This window comes from Protopterus annectens, chromosome 2.part0, assembly GCF_019279795.1.
Source record: "Protopterus annectens isolate FY-2018-M chromosome 2.part0, PAN1.0, whole genome shotgun sequence".
In the NCBI taxonomy this organism is placed as follows: Eukaryota; Metazoa; Chordata; order Ceratodontiformes; family Protopteridae; genus Protopterus; species Protopterus annectens.
This window is the reverse complement of record NC_056728.1, coordinates 81,922,500-81,942,499: the sequence shown is the minus strand read 5'-3', so window position 1 is coordinate 81,942,499 and position 20,000 is coordinate 81,922,500. Positions and strand designations below refer to the sequence as shown.

Genomic DNA, 20,000 nt, shown 5'->3' with positions numbered 1-20,000 from the left:
AAGGCCCACCTCTTCCTTTAGCTAATAAAGTAATGAATCTTAGTAAGCAACTTCATAAGTTAAATTGCATGTCAAGTTTATCCTTCTGTATTTAGGTGCATAATGCAAAATCCTGTGTTCAGGAGCGAGACCTGAGAAAATGGATAAAAATATTACCAAAAATGCAGGTGTGTGCTCCGTGCTGTGAGCTGTGCATGACTAAAGATCATACGTTCTGCCTTGGTGGTGACATCAATCTTGGGAGCCTTTAGCTGTTTTACTACCAAAGTGAATTTTATGAGCATGTGACACTTCTAACATGATTTAACACATATTTATATCTTTTTTTTTTTTTTTAGTCCCTTCTCCAAATGCCTTACGTGTGGACAGCACCACCTCATTTGGAAATGCAAAAGAAGTTGTAGCAATCAAAGACTACTGTCCAACAAATTTCACTACTTTGAAGTTTTCTAAAGGTGATCATCTGTATGTTCTGGACTCTTCTGGTGGAGAGTGGTGGTATGCGCACAACAACACTGAGATGGGTTATATCCCTGCTTCGTATGTGCAGCCGCTGAATTTTCGGAATTCATGTATGAGTGACAGTGGAATGATAGACAACCTTACCGACATCTCTGATGAAGGTGTTAAGGAAATGAACCTTTTTGATGACTGGATGGGTAGTGTAAAGTTGGAGCCTGTTAAAACGTACCAAAATAATCCTTTTGTTAATGGAGTTCCTGCCAATCCCTTTTTAAATGGAGGGCTTCAGGTTTCGCCTAATCCACCAAATGTCCAGATTCCTAAATCCAATGGTGACTTTTTACTTTTTGACTCCTTTGGACCTTCATTAAGTGTGTCAAGCCCTATAACCCCCAACAGCAACAATACCAGTATTTTTGATGACACTTTTTCAAGTAGCCATGCTGAATTTGAGGAGCTCCTCAAACAGGACAACCCATTCTTCAGAAACAAACGCTCATATAGTTTATCAGAGCTCTCTTTTCTCCAGGCCAAATCAGGACAGTCTGAATATTCAGGATTCTTTTCAGGTCTGAAATCTCCAACACCAGAACAGTTTCAAAGTCGGGAAGATTTTAGGAATGCATGGCTCAGCCACAGAAAACTGACTAGGTCTTGTCATGATCTGGCTTCATTAGGACAGAACCCTGGCTGGGGACAGACTCAGCCTATAGAGACTAATATTGTTTGCAAGCTAGACAGCTCCGGGGGATCAGTTCAACTACCAGATACAGCTATCAGTGTTCACGTGCCTCAAGGTCATGTGCCTTTTGGGGACACCCAGCAAATCTCTTTGAAGGCCCTTCTGGATCCACCATTGGAGCTTAATAGTGATAAGTTAACTACCGTGAGTCCAGTTGTGGAGATTAAGCTAAGCAATATGGAGGTTAAAACATCTGTTACATTGGAGATTAAGCTTTCAGCTCAGGTGAAGAAGGATGCAGCATGCATGGGTAAGGCTGACATTTTGTGCCTAAGGTCTGATACAAAAGAAGGACCCTATGTTTTGGTGCCTCATACATACTGTTATGGAGATGCAATACAAGCCCAGCTTGATAATTTGGAGCCATGTATGTACACAGCAGTAGTAGCACAAGCCCAGAGTGCATTTTATCCTACTACAGTTTGGGATTATATTGACAAAAAAATTACAGTTGGTGTCTATGGCCCAAAGCATTTACATCCTTCTTTTAAAACAGTTGTGGCTGTCTTTGGTCATGACTGTACTCCAAAGATGCTTCTGGTGAACGAAGTGGGACGCCAAATGCAAACTGCCTCTGTAGTGGCATTGCAGCTTTGGGGAAAACATCAGTTTCTGCTTGAGAAACCCCAGGACGTAAAGATATGCATGTACTCTAATATGTCAAACTATGAAGTTAAGATGGATGAGCAAGGAAAGATAGTGCGTGGCTTCCAGGTTAAGCTTGGAAAGGTGAGTCGCTTGATATTTCCGATTATCTGTCACACCCCAGATGAATTATCAGACTTCACTTTGCGCATTCAGGTAAAGAGTGATGCAGATAGCCTGTTGAGTCAGTTTTGTGTTCAGACCCCACCCCCACCCCCTAAGTCAGCTGTAAAGCCTAGTGGTCAGAGGCGATTTCTAAAGAAAAAAGAAGTTGGAAAAATCATACTATCACCACTGGCTGTTACCACTAAGTACCCAAAATTTCAGGATCGTCCAGTGACCTGCTTAAAATATGGAAAAGTGCTCAAGACTGTGATGAGGCAAAGCAAGAACCCATATCTGTTGGAGTATAAAAAGGGTGATGTAGTGGCATTGTTAAGCGAAGAGAAGATCAAATTAAAGGGTCAGTTGTGGACTAAGGAGTGGTATGTTGGGTACTATCAAGGGAAACTGGGGCTTGTACACACCAAAAATGTATTAATTGTTGGCCCAATAAAGCCAGCCTTTTTCACTGGACCTGAACTTACCAGTTCTGTGCTCTTAGAACAAATTTTGAGGCCTTGCAAGTTCCTGACTTACATCTATGCTTCAGTGAGAACACTTCTAATGGAAAATATTAGCAGTTGGCGGGCCTTTGCTGATGCTCTGGGATATGGTAGCATGCAGCTCGCTCACTTTTGTCGAGCAGATGTTGGCAGTGAATCGGAACGTGTAGCTTCTGTATTGGAGAAATTAAAAGAAGACTGCAATTCTGTTGAGAATAAGGAGAAAAAATCTTTTCAGAAAGAGCTGATGGCTGTAAGTATTACTCCTTATTTTCATTGTACATTTTTAAAGAATTGTGCAGTTTAATTGTATAACACTGTAAACTATCTTGTTTAGACATTTGGTTTGTTCATATTCGTAACGTAATTAGCCATTTGTTTTATACTAAGGATTTTTTCCTTAACATTTGAAAGTTATGTGACACCTCTTTTAGTATTCTGGGGATCTCCCATCTTTGAGGATTCACTTTTTCAAATTTTGGAGTGTTTTTCATGAGGAAAGTGATGTCTCTAGTACTAGGAAATAAATGGTAACACCATTTCAGCATCCGCCACTCAATCTACTTTACTGGCTTAGAATCGTGCGCAATGCATAAACTAGCCACCAGAAGCTGGTATTTTGCTTTTCAAAATAAGTACTTGCATTCACAAAATAAGCATCCGTCATCATGAGTGGTTAATAACTGTGTACACCACCCCCCATGATCAGTGTTGTATAGCGGCCCTTTATTTGCTTAATTTATTTAACAGGAAATGTACTTTTTAGATCACATTTGCTAGATTATATAAAGTATTGTTTTGGGTAAGGAAACGTCTGTTTTTCACCTACACGAGTGTTTTGTAGAAACAGTGGAGTTTGTAGCACAAGTGTACACTTTTTGCAGTACTTTATGAATATCCTAATTAACTTTGAATTAAAATGCAGGAACAGATTAACATGACCCCATCATAAAGATGTTGAATATCTCTCTTATTTTGTTGCTGTTTCACCAGTGTCATACAATATCACTTTAACATGGACTGCTTTTTTTCAGACTACCTACTGCTAGCAAAAGTATCAGTGAACATTTAGTGTGATAAATATCTCCACTAAATGTGCTAATTCTTTGTGGAACTGAATTTCAGAACATTTGTGTAGAAATAAATGGTTCAGGCTTTGACACATTCTTTGAGGTACATCATCTTTGTATAGTGAGCACTTCTGTAAATATCATGCATGTGCCTCTAGATGAGCTTTCATCGACACCAACAGGATTCAAGTCAGTTCCAGGTTCACATTAAGCACTAACATTAAGAGGTGAACTGACAAATAGGCAGGGTGTTGGTGATTGAGAGAGACAGAACCTGACAGACAAACCAGAGATGTAATAGAGTTCTTTATTGATTTCAACATACTGTGTGGAAAAATTTTGTTCCTGACTTGTCCTTATTTGGAGCACAAGCCGAGGTGTGAAGAACTCAAGTTTTTTTTTTCTGCAGAAGCACAACTGGTTCATTGGTTAGTTTTCTGCGGATGCATAGCTTCTAAATAATGCCAGTAGCATTTTCCTTTTCATCACCTAATGACATTATACCTCAAAAAAGCATCATCGAGCTGAACTGATCACTCACCACAAACTTTGCATAGTAAGTAATGACCTTCCTGGGGCCCCGATACGATCTTACATTTCCTAAAATGTAAATAAAAATTTGCTTCCGACTGGCATGAACATCACATGCAGTCTGCCAGACACTCAAACGTATTAAAACATTAAATACTGTTGACAGTTCTTATTGCCTCTGACATTTGAACATCAGGTAGACTGCTGTGTACCTGCTGGGTTTGACAATATAATTAGGATAGATCTTTGTTCTCAGTTTGGTGTCTGTGCATTCTGAAGTAGTACCGAGTGAAATCTGAATTCATACATTCTGTAGCAGGCATTCATCATTTCATGCCTTGAAAATGTAAATGTCAGACAATGGGCAGAATGTATTAGTAAGTAAATTAAGTTGGTGGGGACAACACAGCTCCTGTAGTCTTGTTTTATATAGGTCACTAATAATTGTGGTCTCAACAATGTTTTACAGCTGTTTTTCTTTGTTGTCTATTGTACACCATACCTTTGAACTCTCCAGATATTCGCATTGTCTCCAGTTTTTTGTCTCTTATTTTCTTTAAATTTGTGGTTAGTGGCAAACAAATGAAGACTGAAATCACTAAATGACCGACATTTGAGTTTCAAACTTCAAACCCTTCAGAGAATTCATGCTAATGCATAATCTGTCACTTTGGCAACTTTTTAAGCTTATAAGAGCTCTTTTTAAAATATGTCCCTATTTTTGGGACTCTGTCTCCCCCCACCTGGCTTGTCCAGATTTCTTGCAGTAAGAGATTGTGAGGTAATGTTATCTGTTGTCATGGATATTTGTTTACATGACTTGTGTGCATTTCTGTAAGTTATGTTAAAGCTGATGTTTTTTGTTTTTTTTTCCAAACTCGCTACAGTTAAAGAATAGTAAAATAATTGGGAAACATACTGAAAATAGGCCCAAACTGCTCAGATATATTTTTTCCAACCCCCCCCCGTCTTTTTTTATTCCTATTCCTTCTCGCTGTCATGCCTTCCACAATCAAACTTGAGGCTTTTCATTCCACTGTGCTGGAAGGATTCTCTCTCTTGGAATGAGTATTGTTTTCCTAGTGTCATGTACTTATGTAGGAGTATATAAATGTCTTAGCACAGTGCTCTTGCCTGAACTTACTGGTTTGTTCTGTGCTGCCAAAAACTAGTAGTACTTGTGTACTCTTCTATTTTATTTGCTGAATATGATCACTGCTTCTTCCCAGAGGTAAGAGCACCATGTCTGCATTTCTTTGGGGGGATGCAGCACAAATTTATTGCCAATTAAACATCATACTATCCATGATCTTGTAAAATCCGTGGCTCCTGTGGCTTAAGTAATGTTCCTTCATTAGATTTATTAAAAGTGGTATTGTGAACAAAAATCCCAGTTGCATACTCCTATCATCACCGCAGTTTGTAACCTTACAATAATGTGTCCCACTGCTTGTGGAAATAAATAACTCCACCCCATCCCCCATCCTGGGTCTTTCCAAAATTGAGTTATTCCTGGTGGCATTCATGTCCTGATGGTGTCCAGCCTGTAATACAGGAATGTGGTTACATCCAAAGTGCCACAACCAAATCCAGTGACACGCAGCTGCATGCATGAATCATAACTGTAACTGATGATGCACTGCTGGATCGACACCATGTTGTGCACAAAACACTAACACAAGGAAGGACACTAGCTCATTGTGTTGAGTAGACTTGCTGACAACATGACTCTTGGTTCAGCTTTGTTTGCACTGGAGTAGCATTAGTGTTTACTACTTGTATGTTGTACAGCTGAGTCAAAACTATAATTAGGACATCTGCAAATTCATGCAGATCCTGAAAAAGTTGAAGCTGAGGGGTAAAAAGGTGGTCTCAAAGTTGAGGACTAAAAGCAAAAAGCTCTTTTAGTACTCTGAAACTGTTAAACTGCATGCCATAGTTAATCATAGCACACTGAGCACTTTTAAACTTGCGAAGGGACCGCAAACCTATAACCTCAAGATGTTGTAGCTGCTTCAGAAATTACTCACTGACAGCTTGTGTCCAGGTTAGCTGCCTCCTTTGTTATTCCCCAGTTATGGCTGTGAGTTGTGCATTTACCTTTGGACATGTTCCATAGTCTGTGGCTAGTCCATTAATTCTGGAAATAGTTTTTCTACACTTAGTGAATGTAAGTTGAACAAGTATAAACATTTTTTTTCCTTCTCCTCTGTTTGGACTTCCCGATTGTGGGTTTTACGTTTGAAATCATTGTTAAAATGGTTTGCATTTGTCTGCAGGCAGTGCTTTAGAGAGGCTGGACTGGTTTTCCTTCCAGCTGCTTGTCATATGCATAGTTCATTATCTCTTTCTTTGACTCTATTGACAGTTGTAGAGAGCAGTAGTTCCTACCTGTGACCACTGTGTTTTAGCATATTTGGAGGAGACATTTCTCAAGCCAACCATATCCCTTTATTCCTCCCAGCCTTCCTGATCTCACTGAAACATGGTTGTACAAGGTGACTGCATTCTCCTAACTGTGCCTGCCACTTTTGAGGCTTAGCATGACTGTAAGGGTAGTTGTACAGCTCTATGGATTACACTGTGGCAGTAAAATATGCCTCTGCTTAGTCTGACTTGTACGTAAGCAAAAATATCCTCTGTTTTACACTCCTGTTGGTCATATTTAGCATTTGAACTAATGAGAGAGTTGGTATTGCTGCCTGAACCTCCTCAGTGTCTTTTGCTTATACCTACTTCATGTCTGAACAGGAATGAAAATGCTATACCTTTTTGTTTCATTTTTAAATGCTAATATGTGTCATCCGAGTCCTGCACTGGAGAATAGTAATTCACGGAGACCACCAAGACATCCTGTTTGGTGGAAGAGAGGTCTTGTAAGTATGAATTCCTGTTTCCCTGTCCAGCTGACCATCTAATGTCTTTTGTTTCGCCAAGCTCAGCTCACTGCTAAGACTTGAAGAAAAACAGATTACCTTTGCCTTCTTTTACTTTTTTAGTCTCTTCAAGTTGTGGAACTTTCTACCTTAGTCGTTCTTGGACTGTCCATCTCTGGCTGGCTTTTGCAGAGATGATTACATTTATGAATTGGATCTTTCATTTATTGTATTAGCCAGATGTCTTAATTTGTATATTTGTATTTAATTTTTTTTTTATATCTGTAGTTTTTTTATTTTAGGTTGTGTACACAGACCAGTAATATTTTCCTTTTTTTAGTTAAAAGTACTAGAGTATAGGATTTTATATGCACAAATTAAAGTACTTTAATCTGAAATTACTTTTTTAGTCGCAATGTACTATATGGTTCAAAATGTTTACTAGGTACCATGACTGGTGGTCCCACGTAGGGATATATATACACATATTTTTTTTCCCTAAATTTTCCTGATGTAATACTGTTTTTTTAAAAGTTTTTTAACAATCTTTTTAACAATCTTTCACAACAATAATTATTTATTTTATTTGTACAACTTGTACCCAATATAATATTTGTACATGTATGTATTTATAAATTATTTAAAGAATTGGTTCAATATGAACCAAATGTTTTTATCATTGGATATGAAGGGTTAAAAGTTTGCTTAGTTTTCAAATTTCAGCATTGATTGGCCAGCCAATTAGAATGAATGGATTGATATACAAAGTGTTCTAACATGAAACAGATGCTTCTAATGAAGTCTCCGTGGTGGTGATGAGGGCGCTACATCGGTCTTTTTTCATTATTTTATCTTAAATTGTGAGTTCATTGCAATCCGTTTTGGCTGGTTGATTGATTACTACATATAGTTTTAAGAACTATTACAGAGGGCAGCCTTTATTTTTACTGGATGCAGCATCTTTTCATATACTTGTGGAGGAATTTTCTGTCTTTGGATATCTGTAGTTTTGTTATAAGATATTTTAAGAAGTCTGACATTTTATGTTTTTACATCTGGACTTGGTCATATGTTTTCAAATTCATACATATTGGGGAAAACCTTTCATGGGTAACTAACTACTAGGCTTGTAGTTCAGGGGACCACGTAGGATCCGAGCCCAAATCCCCAGGTTTCCCTAACCATTGTCTGGTTAAGTGACTTGCTCAAGGTCACACAATAGGCAAGTAAGAGCTGAGGGATTCAAACCCTGTACCACAAGAACTAAAGTTAACTGCCATTGTATGAGCATGTTGTATGCATGCTGTTTGAGAGTGTGCGTGCATCCTGTGAGCACCCATTTAATGACTGAATATCACCCACAGCCCTGAATTGGAATTAAGTGCGGGTAATCCGAGAACAAATGAATAATACTTAAAAAGCGCAACATGCCTGTTTCATAACTAAAATGACATGACCCCATGTGTTGTGCACATTTTTGCATCATGTATTGTATGGTTTTCATTAGAGACTGTGTGTGATTTTTAAGAAATAACATACCTATACTGCTGAGTTTACGTCGTCATTGGTAGGCATTCCATAGAGGAGTACCTAGAACAGACTAAAATGAATTACTATTTTTTTTATTTATTATTTGTTTACCGACTCCGACTTGGCCCACAGGTTACCCATTTTCAGCAGAGTCCTGCGGTACATCACAAAAGCATTCTACAAATATTATTCATTGCAAAATTAGTACAAGAGACATACTGTAATACAAACTTGCATCAAACTGATATTTTCGACATTATACAGTAATCATTTTGTTTACAATTATTATACAGCAGCAAAAAATAGTTCTCTCTATGAATGTTGAGTCTGAAGTACTGCAGATGCATTGGAGATGTTAAGGAGGATACCGGTCTATCCATACATAAATAAAACTCAGGATGTGCACTGGAATAAAAGTAGATAGTATAAAACAACTGTGGTATTACACGTATGTAAGAATCATCAGAAAGTAGTACAGCTGTCAGAAGAGCAAGACAATGTGGGAAACAAAGTTGTGATAAGAAAGACACATAATGCAGAACCGAGATGGAAAGGGGGGGGGGGGCTCAGCTTGGGGCGAAGCACTAGTAATGTAAAAAGGTAGAGTGATATTTGGCTGAGTAAAAATAATAAAATGTGGTCTTCTAGTGATGGCAGTGCTGTGAAAAAGGACACACTGACACTTAAAAACAGTTTTATTATTTATTATTACTACTATCATTATTATTTTAGTGCACTTCTGAAAGCCCAGTATATGGGATTATGACCAGAAAATTTGTAAAACAGGAAATCTCAGGATACAAAGGTAATATCAAGGCCTGCTAAATAGGAAGACATTCCAGTCTCTTGTTTTTTTTAACTTTAGTAGTTGTTTGAAGGATACAATGGCAGTCGGTTCACTTACTCATCCTGTGACTACCGGTCATTTCCTCTATTAAAGTCTTGCATTTACTAGGTCTCTAGCAGTCTTCCCTTTCCTGAAAGCATGTGGAGGTAACTGACTCACTCCATGAAATGTAAACCTGCATTTAGGACAGGTAATAGCATGCTGACTTTGCTTAATGCTTATTGTATAATTTGTTTGTCGAAAGATACGAGTAGTTTGGATGCAGGGCAACACTGAACGGATTTAGGAAGCATAGGAAGAGTTTCCTTTTGCAGGAAGGAAGCAGGTACACTAAAGGACCAGCAAGTCTGAGTTGATTAGGACTGCGTCTGTGTACTTGTTTTGTTTTACAGCAGGGTAACATTGTATTAGTGACTGTTCAAAGGTTATTCATGTGCACTGAAAATTCTGACACCAGCAAGTGAAATAAAACTAGACACCCCCCCCCCCCCCAAAAAAAAAAAAAAAAAAAAAAAAGATTGTTATTTTATTTAACATTGTGTCTGTATATACTTGATGGATATTCTGTCACAATTTTATTTTTAAGAATTTGTTGACATTTTGGGGCTTTGAGAAGGGGGGTGTATTTTGTAAACATGGCTGAAGTAAGCTAGTGCTTTGATTTGTTGGTAAAAATGAGCATGTATGATATACAACGCAGTTTGTGAGCAACATGTGGGAAACTGTGGTTATCTCAACCTCTGAGAAGGATTACCTTTCATTCTTTTTTTTCCATTTTACCTCAACTGTGTACCTTTTAAAATTAATCACCTTAATGCAAGTTAGGCTTAATGCTGGTAATCTTAGCTGCTATGGTACAGCATTCATTTTGCATACAAACTACTATTTTTTGCATGCTGGTGACAAGGAAAGGGGGGGGGATCGTGGAATGAAACAGAACTTGAGTATTTTAGCAATTCTTTTTTGCTTAACCAGACACCCTCGGGAACACTGGTTGAACTTGGCTAGCCTTTTAAGGGCCCTGGGGCCGTTAGCCTAGTAACCTCATATAATGCTGTGAAAAGACAGAGCCCAAGTAAAGGTTAAACAGAAAGCCACACTCTTTATATAATGGTTCCAATAAACAGCTACTTACGTATTCATTTCCTACTCAATTGGAAGGAGTCCTCTTACACTTGAGTGTCAGAAATGACAGATCATTCCAGAACAAGGAAAAGACTTGCAAATGTTATTTTTTTTCTTTTATATTTGCCTGTAATCATTTTAAGCCAGTGGTAATAAATGCAACCTTAAATGCACCTCCTCTGAATAATACCCTTTAGATTGAATTGTGAAGTACTTCCTTTGTTCACCTGCATGTGAGCTTTTGTGTTGTGTCCCTCCTTGGTACTGTTGACATCATGCACCACTTGTATACCTCATATGTGAGAAAAGGTCTGGTTCATGGCGTCTTACTGGGCTGTCAATCCAGTAGGACCATCTGTACCTTCGCCAGTGATAATTACCAAGACATGATTTAATTCCAAACCCTGACTTGGTCTCTGCATATTTCCAAATTGTGTCTGAAGAAAGTATGAAACAAGCCTTCAGCAGCATTGTAACATCACCAAGAATGATACATATGAGCAAAAGGTTACTGACTTTAACATTGTGCTTAGCTGGTGATGTTATTCAAAAGAAGTCCAATACACACATCAGCCTGTAAAGGAGGTGGTAGATAGCCTTTACTACTTTGCCAGGGATGGCCTGGACCTATCCCCTCAAGGCCTTCCTATATTGGCTAAAACCTTGTCCATCCCCGATAGGGCTGTCTTTACGCAATATCAGTCCTCAAGAGATCCCAGTGTAACTAAACTGAATATAGATAGCATAAAAGTATTGCTAACCAGCGCCAAGAGCCATAAAAAGTCCATCACTCCTTATCCTGGAAAACACTGATATATGCATTTTCACAGTGAGTGCAATACAAGGCCATCGAGAGTAGCCCATCACTCTTCTTTCGGCTTTTCCCAGTTAGGGTTCGCCACAGCGGATCACCTGTCTGCTCATGATTGGCAGTGGAGTTTTTACAGTGTCGAGTTGCCAGCCCAGTGCCCAACCTTCCACAGAAGGCACACGCACGCACACACTCACACCTAGGGCCAATTTAGAGTGTCCAATCCACCTACAGCATGTCTTTGGGATGTGGGAGGAAACCCACGTGACCACAGGGAGGACATGCAAACTCCACACAGAAGGCACCCCAGCCGAGGATCAAACCGGAGAACCTCTTGCTGTGAGACAGCAACGCTAACCGCTGCACCACCGTGGCCACCCATGAGAGTAGCCCATCACTGCAGGGTTCCAATGCCTAACGTACATTCATGCCCACTCTACTAGCTGAAGGTGGTAAAGGTAGTGATGCATCCATAATTGTAAAAATAAATAAGTGCATAAAAATAAAAAATACACCTCCAGACTAGTTAACCTAGATAACTATTTGCATCTCCTTCACTTACAGCTTAGTATTAAAAGACACCTAACTAGCTAGTATGGAGTCCCTGTTAAGCTCATTCAAGCCTATAAGACTTTTTTTGTTTACTTAAAGTTAACACCCATACTGCCTTATGGCATCCAGGCCTTTTTTGAGTCTGGCTTCTTTAAGTAACTTACCAGCTAATAGGTTTCACTGAGAAGGACAAGGAAAAATGACACTAAGATTGTTATTGTAGGGAGTCCCATAGTAGAAAAAATTAATCCGTTTTCCACTTACTCATATCTTCACATGTCTGTAACAGAGAGACACAAGTAATATTGAGGGGTATGGTATAAAATGCCATTGTGTGAGAGAGAAAATCATGATCATTGTCCATTGTATCACACGTTACTGGAGATGCTACTACTTGTTAGTAATTAAGAAAATAAGTGATATTTCCATATGTAATAAGTAAATAAATGACAATGCTTCAGGTGGAACCTTAGATATTGAAGAAAACTGCCATTGATATTTGCACTGTAAGTTGCATATCATGAGAGATGCTCAATGTTACTTGTATTGGTGATTATACAGTCAAACATATGTTTCTTTAAATATATTAATAAACGTATTTGGAGGAATTTCTTGTATGAAAAGGGTATATCTGGTTAATTGTTGAAACAATGTGTGTCTAGGTTGTGCAGTTTCTAAGATATCTCATCTTGTTTGAGAAAGATTAATGAAAGTGCATTTCTTGGTTTGAGTGCATTATAATCTCGCATGTTTATAGAAAGACAATGCATAAGCTGACTGTTGTCACTATGAATGCTCCTTACCGATAAAATTTATATTTGTACCAGTTTAGTTTTTATTCACAAAATTTTCTTTTATCTTATGCTTTTTAGGTTTATTTTTCTGAAAATGCTGTGGAATGCAAGGATGTGTATAGGATTCTAGAGGTGTGACAGTCCACCCCACATAGGTGTTAATGACTTAAGCCTATTCTCCTAGGGTATTTACAACTACCCCTCCAATAACATTTATGCCCAGCGGGAGTGCAGGGCGGCTTGCCCCCATGTAGAAACATTGTACAAAGTGTGTTTACTACTTTGGTGGTGTATTAGGAGGAATTGATGTTATTTACATGTGATTTGTAGGTTTTCAAGTTGTCATGCAAAGTTTCAATGTTATGAAATTCAATGTTATGAGTTTGACGTTATCCGAACGTCAGTTATCAGAAACATCAATTATCAGAACCAGCCTTCCAAAGTTTTTAGGCAGGAAAAATCATAAACTCTGAATATGTAAAAATTATATGTTTTTGTTTGAGAGAAGAGGTATGAAGGGCAGCAGGACTAAGACAGAATATATGTGTGTGAATGAGAGGAAGGATAGAGGAATGGTGAGGATGCAGGGAGTAGAGGTGGCGAAGGTGAATGAGTTTAAGTACTTGGGATCAACAGTTCAGAGTAATGGTGAGTGTGGAAGAGAGGTGAAGAAGAGAGTACAGGCAGGATGGAGTGGGTGGAGAAAAGTGTCAGGAGTAATTTGTGATGGACGAGTACCAGTAAGAGTGAAAGGGAAAGGTATACAAGAGGGGTAGTGAGACCAGCTATGTTATATGGGATGGAGACAGTGGCATTGACAAAAAGGCAGGAGTCAGAGCTTGACGTGGCAGAGTTGAAGATGTTAAGATTTGCACTGGGTGTGACTAGGATGGACAGGATTAGGAATAAGTATATTAGAGGGTCAGCCCAGGTTGGAAGGTTTAGAGACAAAGCCAGAGAGGCAAGATTGCGTTGGTTTGGACATGTGCTGAGGAGGGATTCAGAGTATATTGGGAAAAAGAAACTAAGGATGAAGCTGCCAGGTAACCAGAAAAGTGGAAGGCCTAATATAAGGTTTATGGATGTGGTGAGAGGATATGCAGGTGGTTGGTGTTACAGAGCAAGATGCAGAGGACAGGAGGAAATGGAAACAGTTGATCATCTGTGTCGACCCCTAACGGGAACAGCCAAAAGAAAAAGAAGATATGTTTTTGTTTGAGAATGTTTTTTGAACTTGTAGCCGGCTGGTGTGTGAAAGTGTATTCCTGCATGCAGAACAAAAACAAGATTTTAGAAGTTTTTTTTTTGTTTGTTTTTTGTCCGGTTCTATTATATGCTTGATTATCTGAACAATTTGATTATCAGAACTACAGTTCGGATAACAGACTCTCTACTGTATATGTATACATCATATATGTGTGTGTGTGTGTGTATATATGTGTGTGTGTGTGTATATATATATATATATATATATATATATATATATTTATTATATATTGTATAATATATGTAGGTTTGGGTGTGTCGGTGTCCCCCACATTAGGGGTGTAGGGGAGCTTGCCTCCTGCAAAATAAAAGCATGTTCTCCGATGTTGACTGAAGCTTTCCAAATTTTATACATTAATCAAAACTATGTTTAGCAAGTCTGTAAAGTGGTTGTGATGGTACTTACTGAGGAGACTGAGGAATGTGTAATGTGCTCGGGAAAATAGTGCGGGGGGCAGGGGTTTAAGTCAAATTAGCAGGGATTAGTAGTATTACCTGAAGTACCCCAGGCCTGTAATGTAGTCATAGTCAAACACTCTAGTCTGTGAACAGCAGTTGTTGAGAGTATGAGGTACCTCTTTTATTATCCCCACCACCAACAAACTTGTAGTCTAAAACCAACCTTGCTGTATTATTTTGCTTATCAGAAAATGTACCGCTGAAATACACAGTTATGAACTTTTGGACTGAATATACACAGACAAGGTATGCTGCCAAATGTGTGCGTCCAGAGGTACATTTTCCATTGAGCCAGTTATGTTTTGGGGGTGGCAAGCTGCATCCTAATACTACCTTGTGTAAGGTACAGAGTGTAGACTGTGCTTTGCAAAGAGCAGCAGTGCAGTATGTAGGTTCATAGGTAGGTACTAGGGTATCTGCCCGAGGGCATTTATAAGCTTAGCCAGTGTGTGTCTGCTTTCGCCACCCCATTGATTAATTAACTGATCCTCTGTCAAGCAGAGCCAATGGAGTGATCGCAGGGGTGTATTTTCTATTACCCATCCACTCATCAAGGTTTCTCTTGAAGAGTGTTAGTGAGGGGCTCTGCCTGATGTAATCTGGAATTTAGTTCCAAAGCATGGGGAGTCTCTGTGACAGGAATCTATCCCTCCAGCATGTTCTGTTTATTGTTGTGGTGAGGTTTAGCTCACTAGAGAGCGTGGCTCGCAGTGACTTGGATTTCTTTAGGTAGAGCATGTCCATCAATTCTGAGTTGGACACGGCTTTAAGTCAGGCAGAGATCACCTCTGAGTAAGTGATATGCCACTGAGTACAGCCGGAATTTTTTCAGTCGGGCTGCATAGGACATATGTTTGAGGGCAGTAATCCTCTTGGTGAGGTACTTTTGTGGTCTTTCCAGCTGTTGGAAGTGTCTTGAGGCACATCCGAAATGGGGCATTGCACTCTGATGGGTCTAATGAGTGACGAGTAGAGGGGCACTATGTAACCTCTTTATTTCTAGATGCGAACCCTTTAGTAATTAGATGGGCCACATAGAAGGATTTCCTAACTACTTTGGCAATATGATTGTCAAAGGGGAGATTACTATCTACCTTGTTCCCCAGATCTCTTATTACCTCTTCTGTATTAAGGGGGCTGCCACATATGTGGTAATTCGTAGGTGTTTTGTTTTTCCCAAACAGGATGACTATGCATTTGTTGGCATTTAGCTTGAGGCCATGACTTTGATACCAGGTGTCTCTCTCAGTAAGGCCCTTTTGGAGAATGTCCGTGTCAGCCAGAGAGTCAGTTATGGCTCCCAGTTTGCAGTCATCAGTGAACTTGGTTAGTCATAGTCCTCCTGTGTTTGCCTGTACTTCTGAGAAGTATATGCCAAACAGTAGGGGCTCCAGGACCAAGCCTTGCGGGACACCACTTGTGACTTGTTTAAAGCCGGACCAGGAGCCCGCTATTCTTACCATGTGAGTTCTGTCTGTAAGCCAGTTGGCAACCCATCTTGTGACATAGGGGTTTATGTTCAGCTTGGTGAGTTTTTCTGTAATTCCCGAGTGGAGGATGGTGTTGAAAGCCTTGGCGAGGTCAAGGTAGGCTGTGTGAACCACCTTTCCCTCGTCTGTGGCCTTGGTGACTGTCTCAAAGAAGTCAACCAGGTTTAGTAGGCATGATCTGCCCTTAAAAATGCCGAACTGGGTCGGGTCAAGTTGGAGGTTCCCAATGTCTTTGTTAATGAGTTCCATGATGATGCGCTCCATAGCCTTGCAGTCCAGGCTAGTCAGGTTTATGGGGCGATAGTTACCAGGGTCAGTTGTAGCCCCTTCTTTGTGGAGAGGAGTAACCATTGCTGTGCGCCATTCTACGGGCACGTAGCCTGTGGAGAGGCTGAGGTTGAACAGCGTGTTTAGGTGGGGGTGGGGGTTAGTTCCTTCTGTAGTTTGTGCAAGACTCGGCCTGTGACACCATCTGGTCCCATTGACGCTGTGTTTTTGGCTTTTGAAAGGGCTGTTTTCACCTGTGCATCTGTGATTTTTGGGACACTACACTTTTCCGGTATTGTTGTGGGCCCTTTTGGAGGAGAGAGGGGTGAAGTTTGCACTGAATCTTATCTGCCTGGATGTTGGCAATATCTGTAGGTTCAGTATATTTTGTGCTATTTTGCACTAGTTCAGTGCATATCTGCGAGTTACCACTTAGATTCTTAACATAGCTAAAGAAGGCTTTGGGGTTATCTTTTGAATATTTGGCTATTTTTCTTTCGAAGCTGGCCTTGGATGATTTCATGAGGGACCTTAGTTTTTTACTGATACTGATAAGGGATGTCTTTCCTTCTTGAGATTTGCTTTTTTTCTGAACTAGTTTCCTCCTTTTGTATAGCCTGTTTATAGCAGGGGTCCACCAAACTGGTTTCCTTCTCTTCTGAGTCTTGGTTTTGCTAGGGATGGCACGATCCATGCATCCTTGTAGGTTCTCATAGAGTGCATTTGTAAAAGTTTCTGCATCTTGGGCAGCGTTATCCTTTAGCGTGGGGGCTGTGAAACATACCACCTCTGTCTTAAGTAAGGTGAAGTTTGCTTTAGAAAAGTTTTTTACTGTGGTTTCCTTACTTGGGGGTGGTGGTCGGGTGTGGACATCCCAGAGTGATTAGTTTATGGTCTTATCTAACCAGTGACTGGTTGACCTCTGGTGTGGAACACCTGTCACCCATATTGGTGATGACCAGGTCCAATATGTTTTCACCTCTGGTAGGGGAGTTTACCAGCTGATTCAGGGCATTTGAGTTGATGAATTCCAGGAAGTGCTGGGCCTGGGAGTTTGTACTAGAGTAGTTTTCCCAGTGAATGGTAGGGTAATTGAAATCACCCAATATCAGGGTGTTTGGTAGGACCTTCATGTTTTCCAGTGTCTCCAGAAAGGTGGAGTGGTGATCCTGGGTCATAGAGGGTTTTCTGTAGCAGGCCACAATTTGCATTGCAGATTTGCCCGGTGTTAGTTGCACATGGATGATCTCAGAGGTATCATGCTGCGCCACTAACCTGGAGGTGTAGGTATCTATGATGAATATGGATACACTCCCTCCCTTTGTGTTTCGGTCTGTGTTCTGTGGCCGAAACGTGTGATATGAGTTGTAGTCTGGTAGTGCTGGAGTGCTGTCAGGAGCCTTGAACCAGGTTTCAGTTACTGCACAGATGTCAAAGTTCTCTATACTGAGGAGTGCTTCGAGCGCATGCATTCTGAGATTTAAACTCCTGGCGTAGAATAGCATAACCCTCAGGTTTTTGTTTATTGTGCTGTTTACGGAGGTGGGTTTGACTTTTGAGCCTTGCCTAAAAAAGGCACTATGGGGGGCAGCAAGAGCCTTGGCCAGTATTCAAAAGCCTAGGGGTGACAGGTGCAAGCCATCTCTTGCAAAGCAATGCGGCTTGTCGAGCATGTCACCCCAGGCTGACAGACACTGGATACCCTTTGAATGACACCAGAAGCTTAGCCAATTGTTGAAATTTATCATTTTTTCTTTATACTGAGGTATCATTCTTGGTGAGGGCTGGTCAGGGTCATACCAGCCTGGGCTACATGATCAGAGAGCTCTTCACTGTCTCTTCATGTAGTCAGGGAGGTACGTCTCAGGTCATTCACATCAACATGAACATTGACAGAGTCGTATTTGTACTTGTTCTGGTTTGACCTGAGTGCTTGTGTTATGTGGCAGATTCTGGCTCCCGACAGGCAGCTAACAGTAACCTTCTGCTTGTTTAGCCTGGTGAGTGGGACGTCTGTGTGCCTGACTAGAGTCACCTATTACTAGTGTGTTGGGTATGTTATTTCACCTTAAGGGCTGTGATTGTGTGGCACATTGATTTTGTGTTTTATGTGTTGTCTGGCTTGTGACTGGAGGTGCAGTTTGTTTGGGTGTCTGCTTTGGAGGTTTCTGATGCTTTTGCAGGCTTTTATTTAGAGCCTCTGAGTATGATTTTGTGTATTTATGTGTATTTTTTGCCAGTGCTGTTTTAGTAGGTCTCTGTGCGGCTGGAGGTGTGGTGCAAGTGTTAACCTTCTCCTCTTGACCGTCTGTTCCAGTCTTTGTTGGAGACAGCTTAGCTTCCAGTTTAGCTGTATAATTGCATCTGATGGGCAGATCACTTCACTGGATTATCTTTGCTGGGATAATTAAGAAAAGGGAAATCTTTTTGACTAAATATTAATTGTAAATCCTTTTTATGGTGAGGCAGTTGTGTATGCATAATACATACTGGTCATAATGGCAGACTTTGAAGAAATTCTAGAATTTGTTGGGGAGTTTGGCTGTTCGTTTTCAGGGTACTTGCCAAGTATGTGTGGTCAGCGTGGATGGTTACAGATGTCCTTGTCGATTTAGTTATGCCTCATCACTGTGGCACTTGCTTTGTTAAACATAAGCCCAAATGTAAGTGTAGAGGAGTAGCTAACTGTAACCATTCCAAAGAAACAAGATAGCTTATATGAAGAGTTTTCTATGTATACTCCTATGCAATGAGATGTTGACTCAAGGGTGTGGCATCAGTTCATTGGCCAGTGTCAGAGAGGATAGGGATATGACATGTCCAAGGATATTCAAATACCACTGAGGTTTGTAGTGCTTGCTTTACTTAAAGCTGAGGTAAACTAGTATGTTTACTTTATGAATGTTGCTTTGGAAAGGAGTTTTATTTGGCTTGATATTTTTTTTGTGATCACATTGGTCCTTTTATGACGACTTTGACAGACCAGAAGGAGACAAGAGGAGATGTGTTGTGCATCCAGCAGAGGTAGAGGGATTGTGTGAGAGAAGATCTGCAACAGTCAGGCATGAGTATCGAAGAAAGTAGGACTGTGGGATTTAAGAGAGCGATGGTGAGTACTGATGCAACACTCTGGTCCTTTGTAGAAAATGGTTAAGAAGAGGTTGATTATGGTGATAATGATGAATATTGTACTATTTTGGAGTACTTATGTCACGGTAACGTGTGACATAGTTCATAATTATCTTCTCTGCAGAAATAATATTGACTGTTCAGTACATTGGTATTATTTTCTATTGAATACCTCTCAAACTTTTAGTGCAAGAAGTCTGGACAAAGCCTAAAATAATTGGGTGGGGCAAAAAAGGGACTAATTTTAAATATTGCTCTTATAAACACAGAAAGTTGATAGAACAGTAGAATTTGTGTTACCATGGATTTTATGTAGGATATGAAGTCTGAAAAAAAAATGAGGAACAGACCCAAAATATGAGGCAAGAATTTGGGCATTCTGTGAAAATCTGAACATTTGAGAGGTCTGTCCCATTGTGTATACTGTAACCATAGTACTGAGACCATAGCATGACTGTAACAAAATACAAACCATTCCTACAAATAGTGTCTGCTTATCAAGACTTGAAAATGCTGATGTATATAACAATTAAAATATCGTTGGGTATAGGAGACAGAGAAAATAATTAAATCCACACCCAGAAATTAAAATTTATACTAGCCATTTTCCAAAATAAGTTGAGCTTGGCAATATTGTGTATGTCTTAAAGCTCATTGTATTGCATTGCATTCATTAGTATAACATTCTGTTTCCAAACTGGTAACATCAATATTTTATTAAATGTATGACTTCATAAAACAAATATGGCAGTTTGTGACCAAAGTCAAACAAATACTTTGTTAGAAATATTGTTTATGG

The 20,000-nt window shown here is 39.8% G+C and overlaps 1 protein-coding gene across 2 annotated transcripts in view; it reads left to right on the top strand.

Moving 5' to 3' along the window:
* SH3BP4 (SH3 domain binding protein 4) overlaps positions 1–20,000 on the top strand; it is a 342,884-nt gene that overhangs the window by 188,131 nt on the left and 134,753 nt on the right. For both annotated transcript variants that reach the window (XM_044060569.1, XM_044060568.1), the window contains one exon: positions 339–2,707. In XM_044060569.1, the coding sequence (XP_043916504.1) occupies positions 339–2,707 (2,369 nt within the window). The remainder of the gene's footprint in view (positions 1–338; positions 2,708–20,000) is intronic.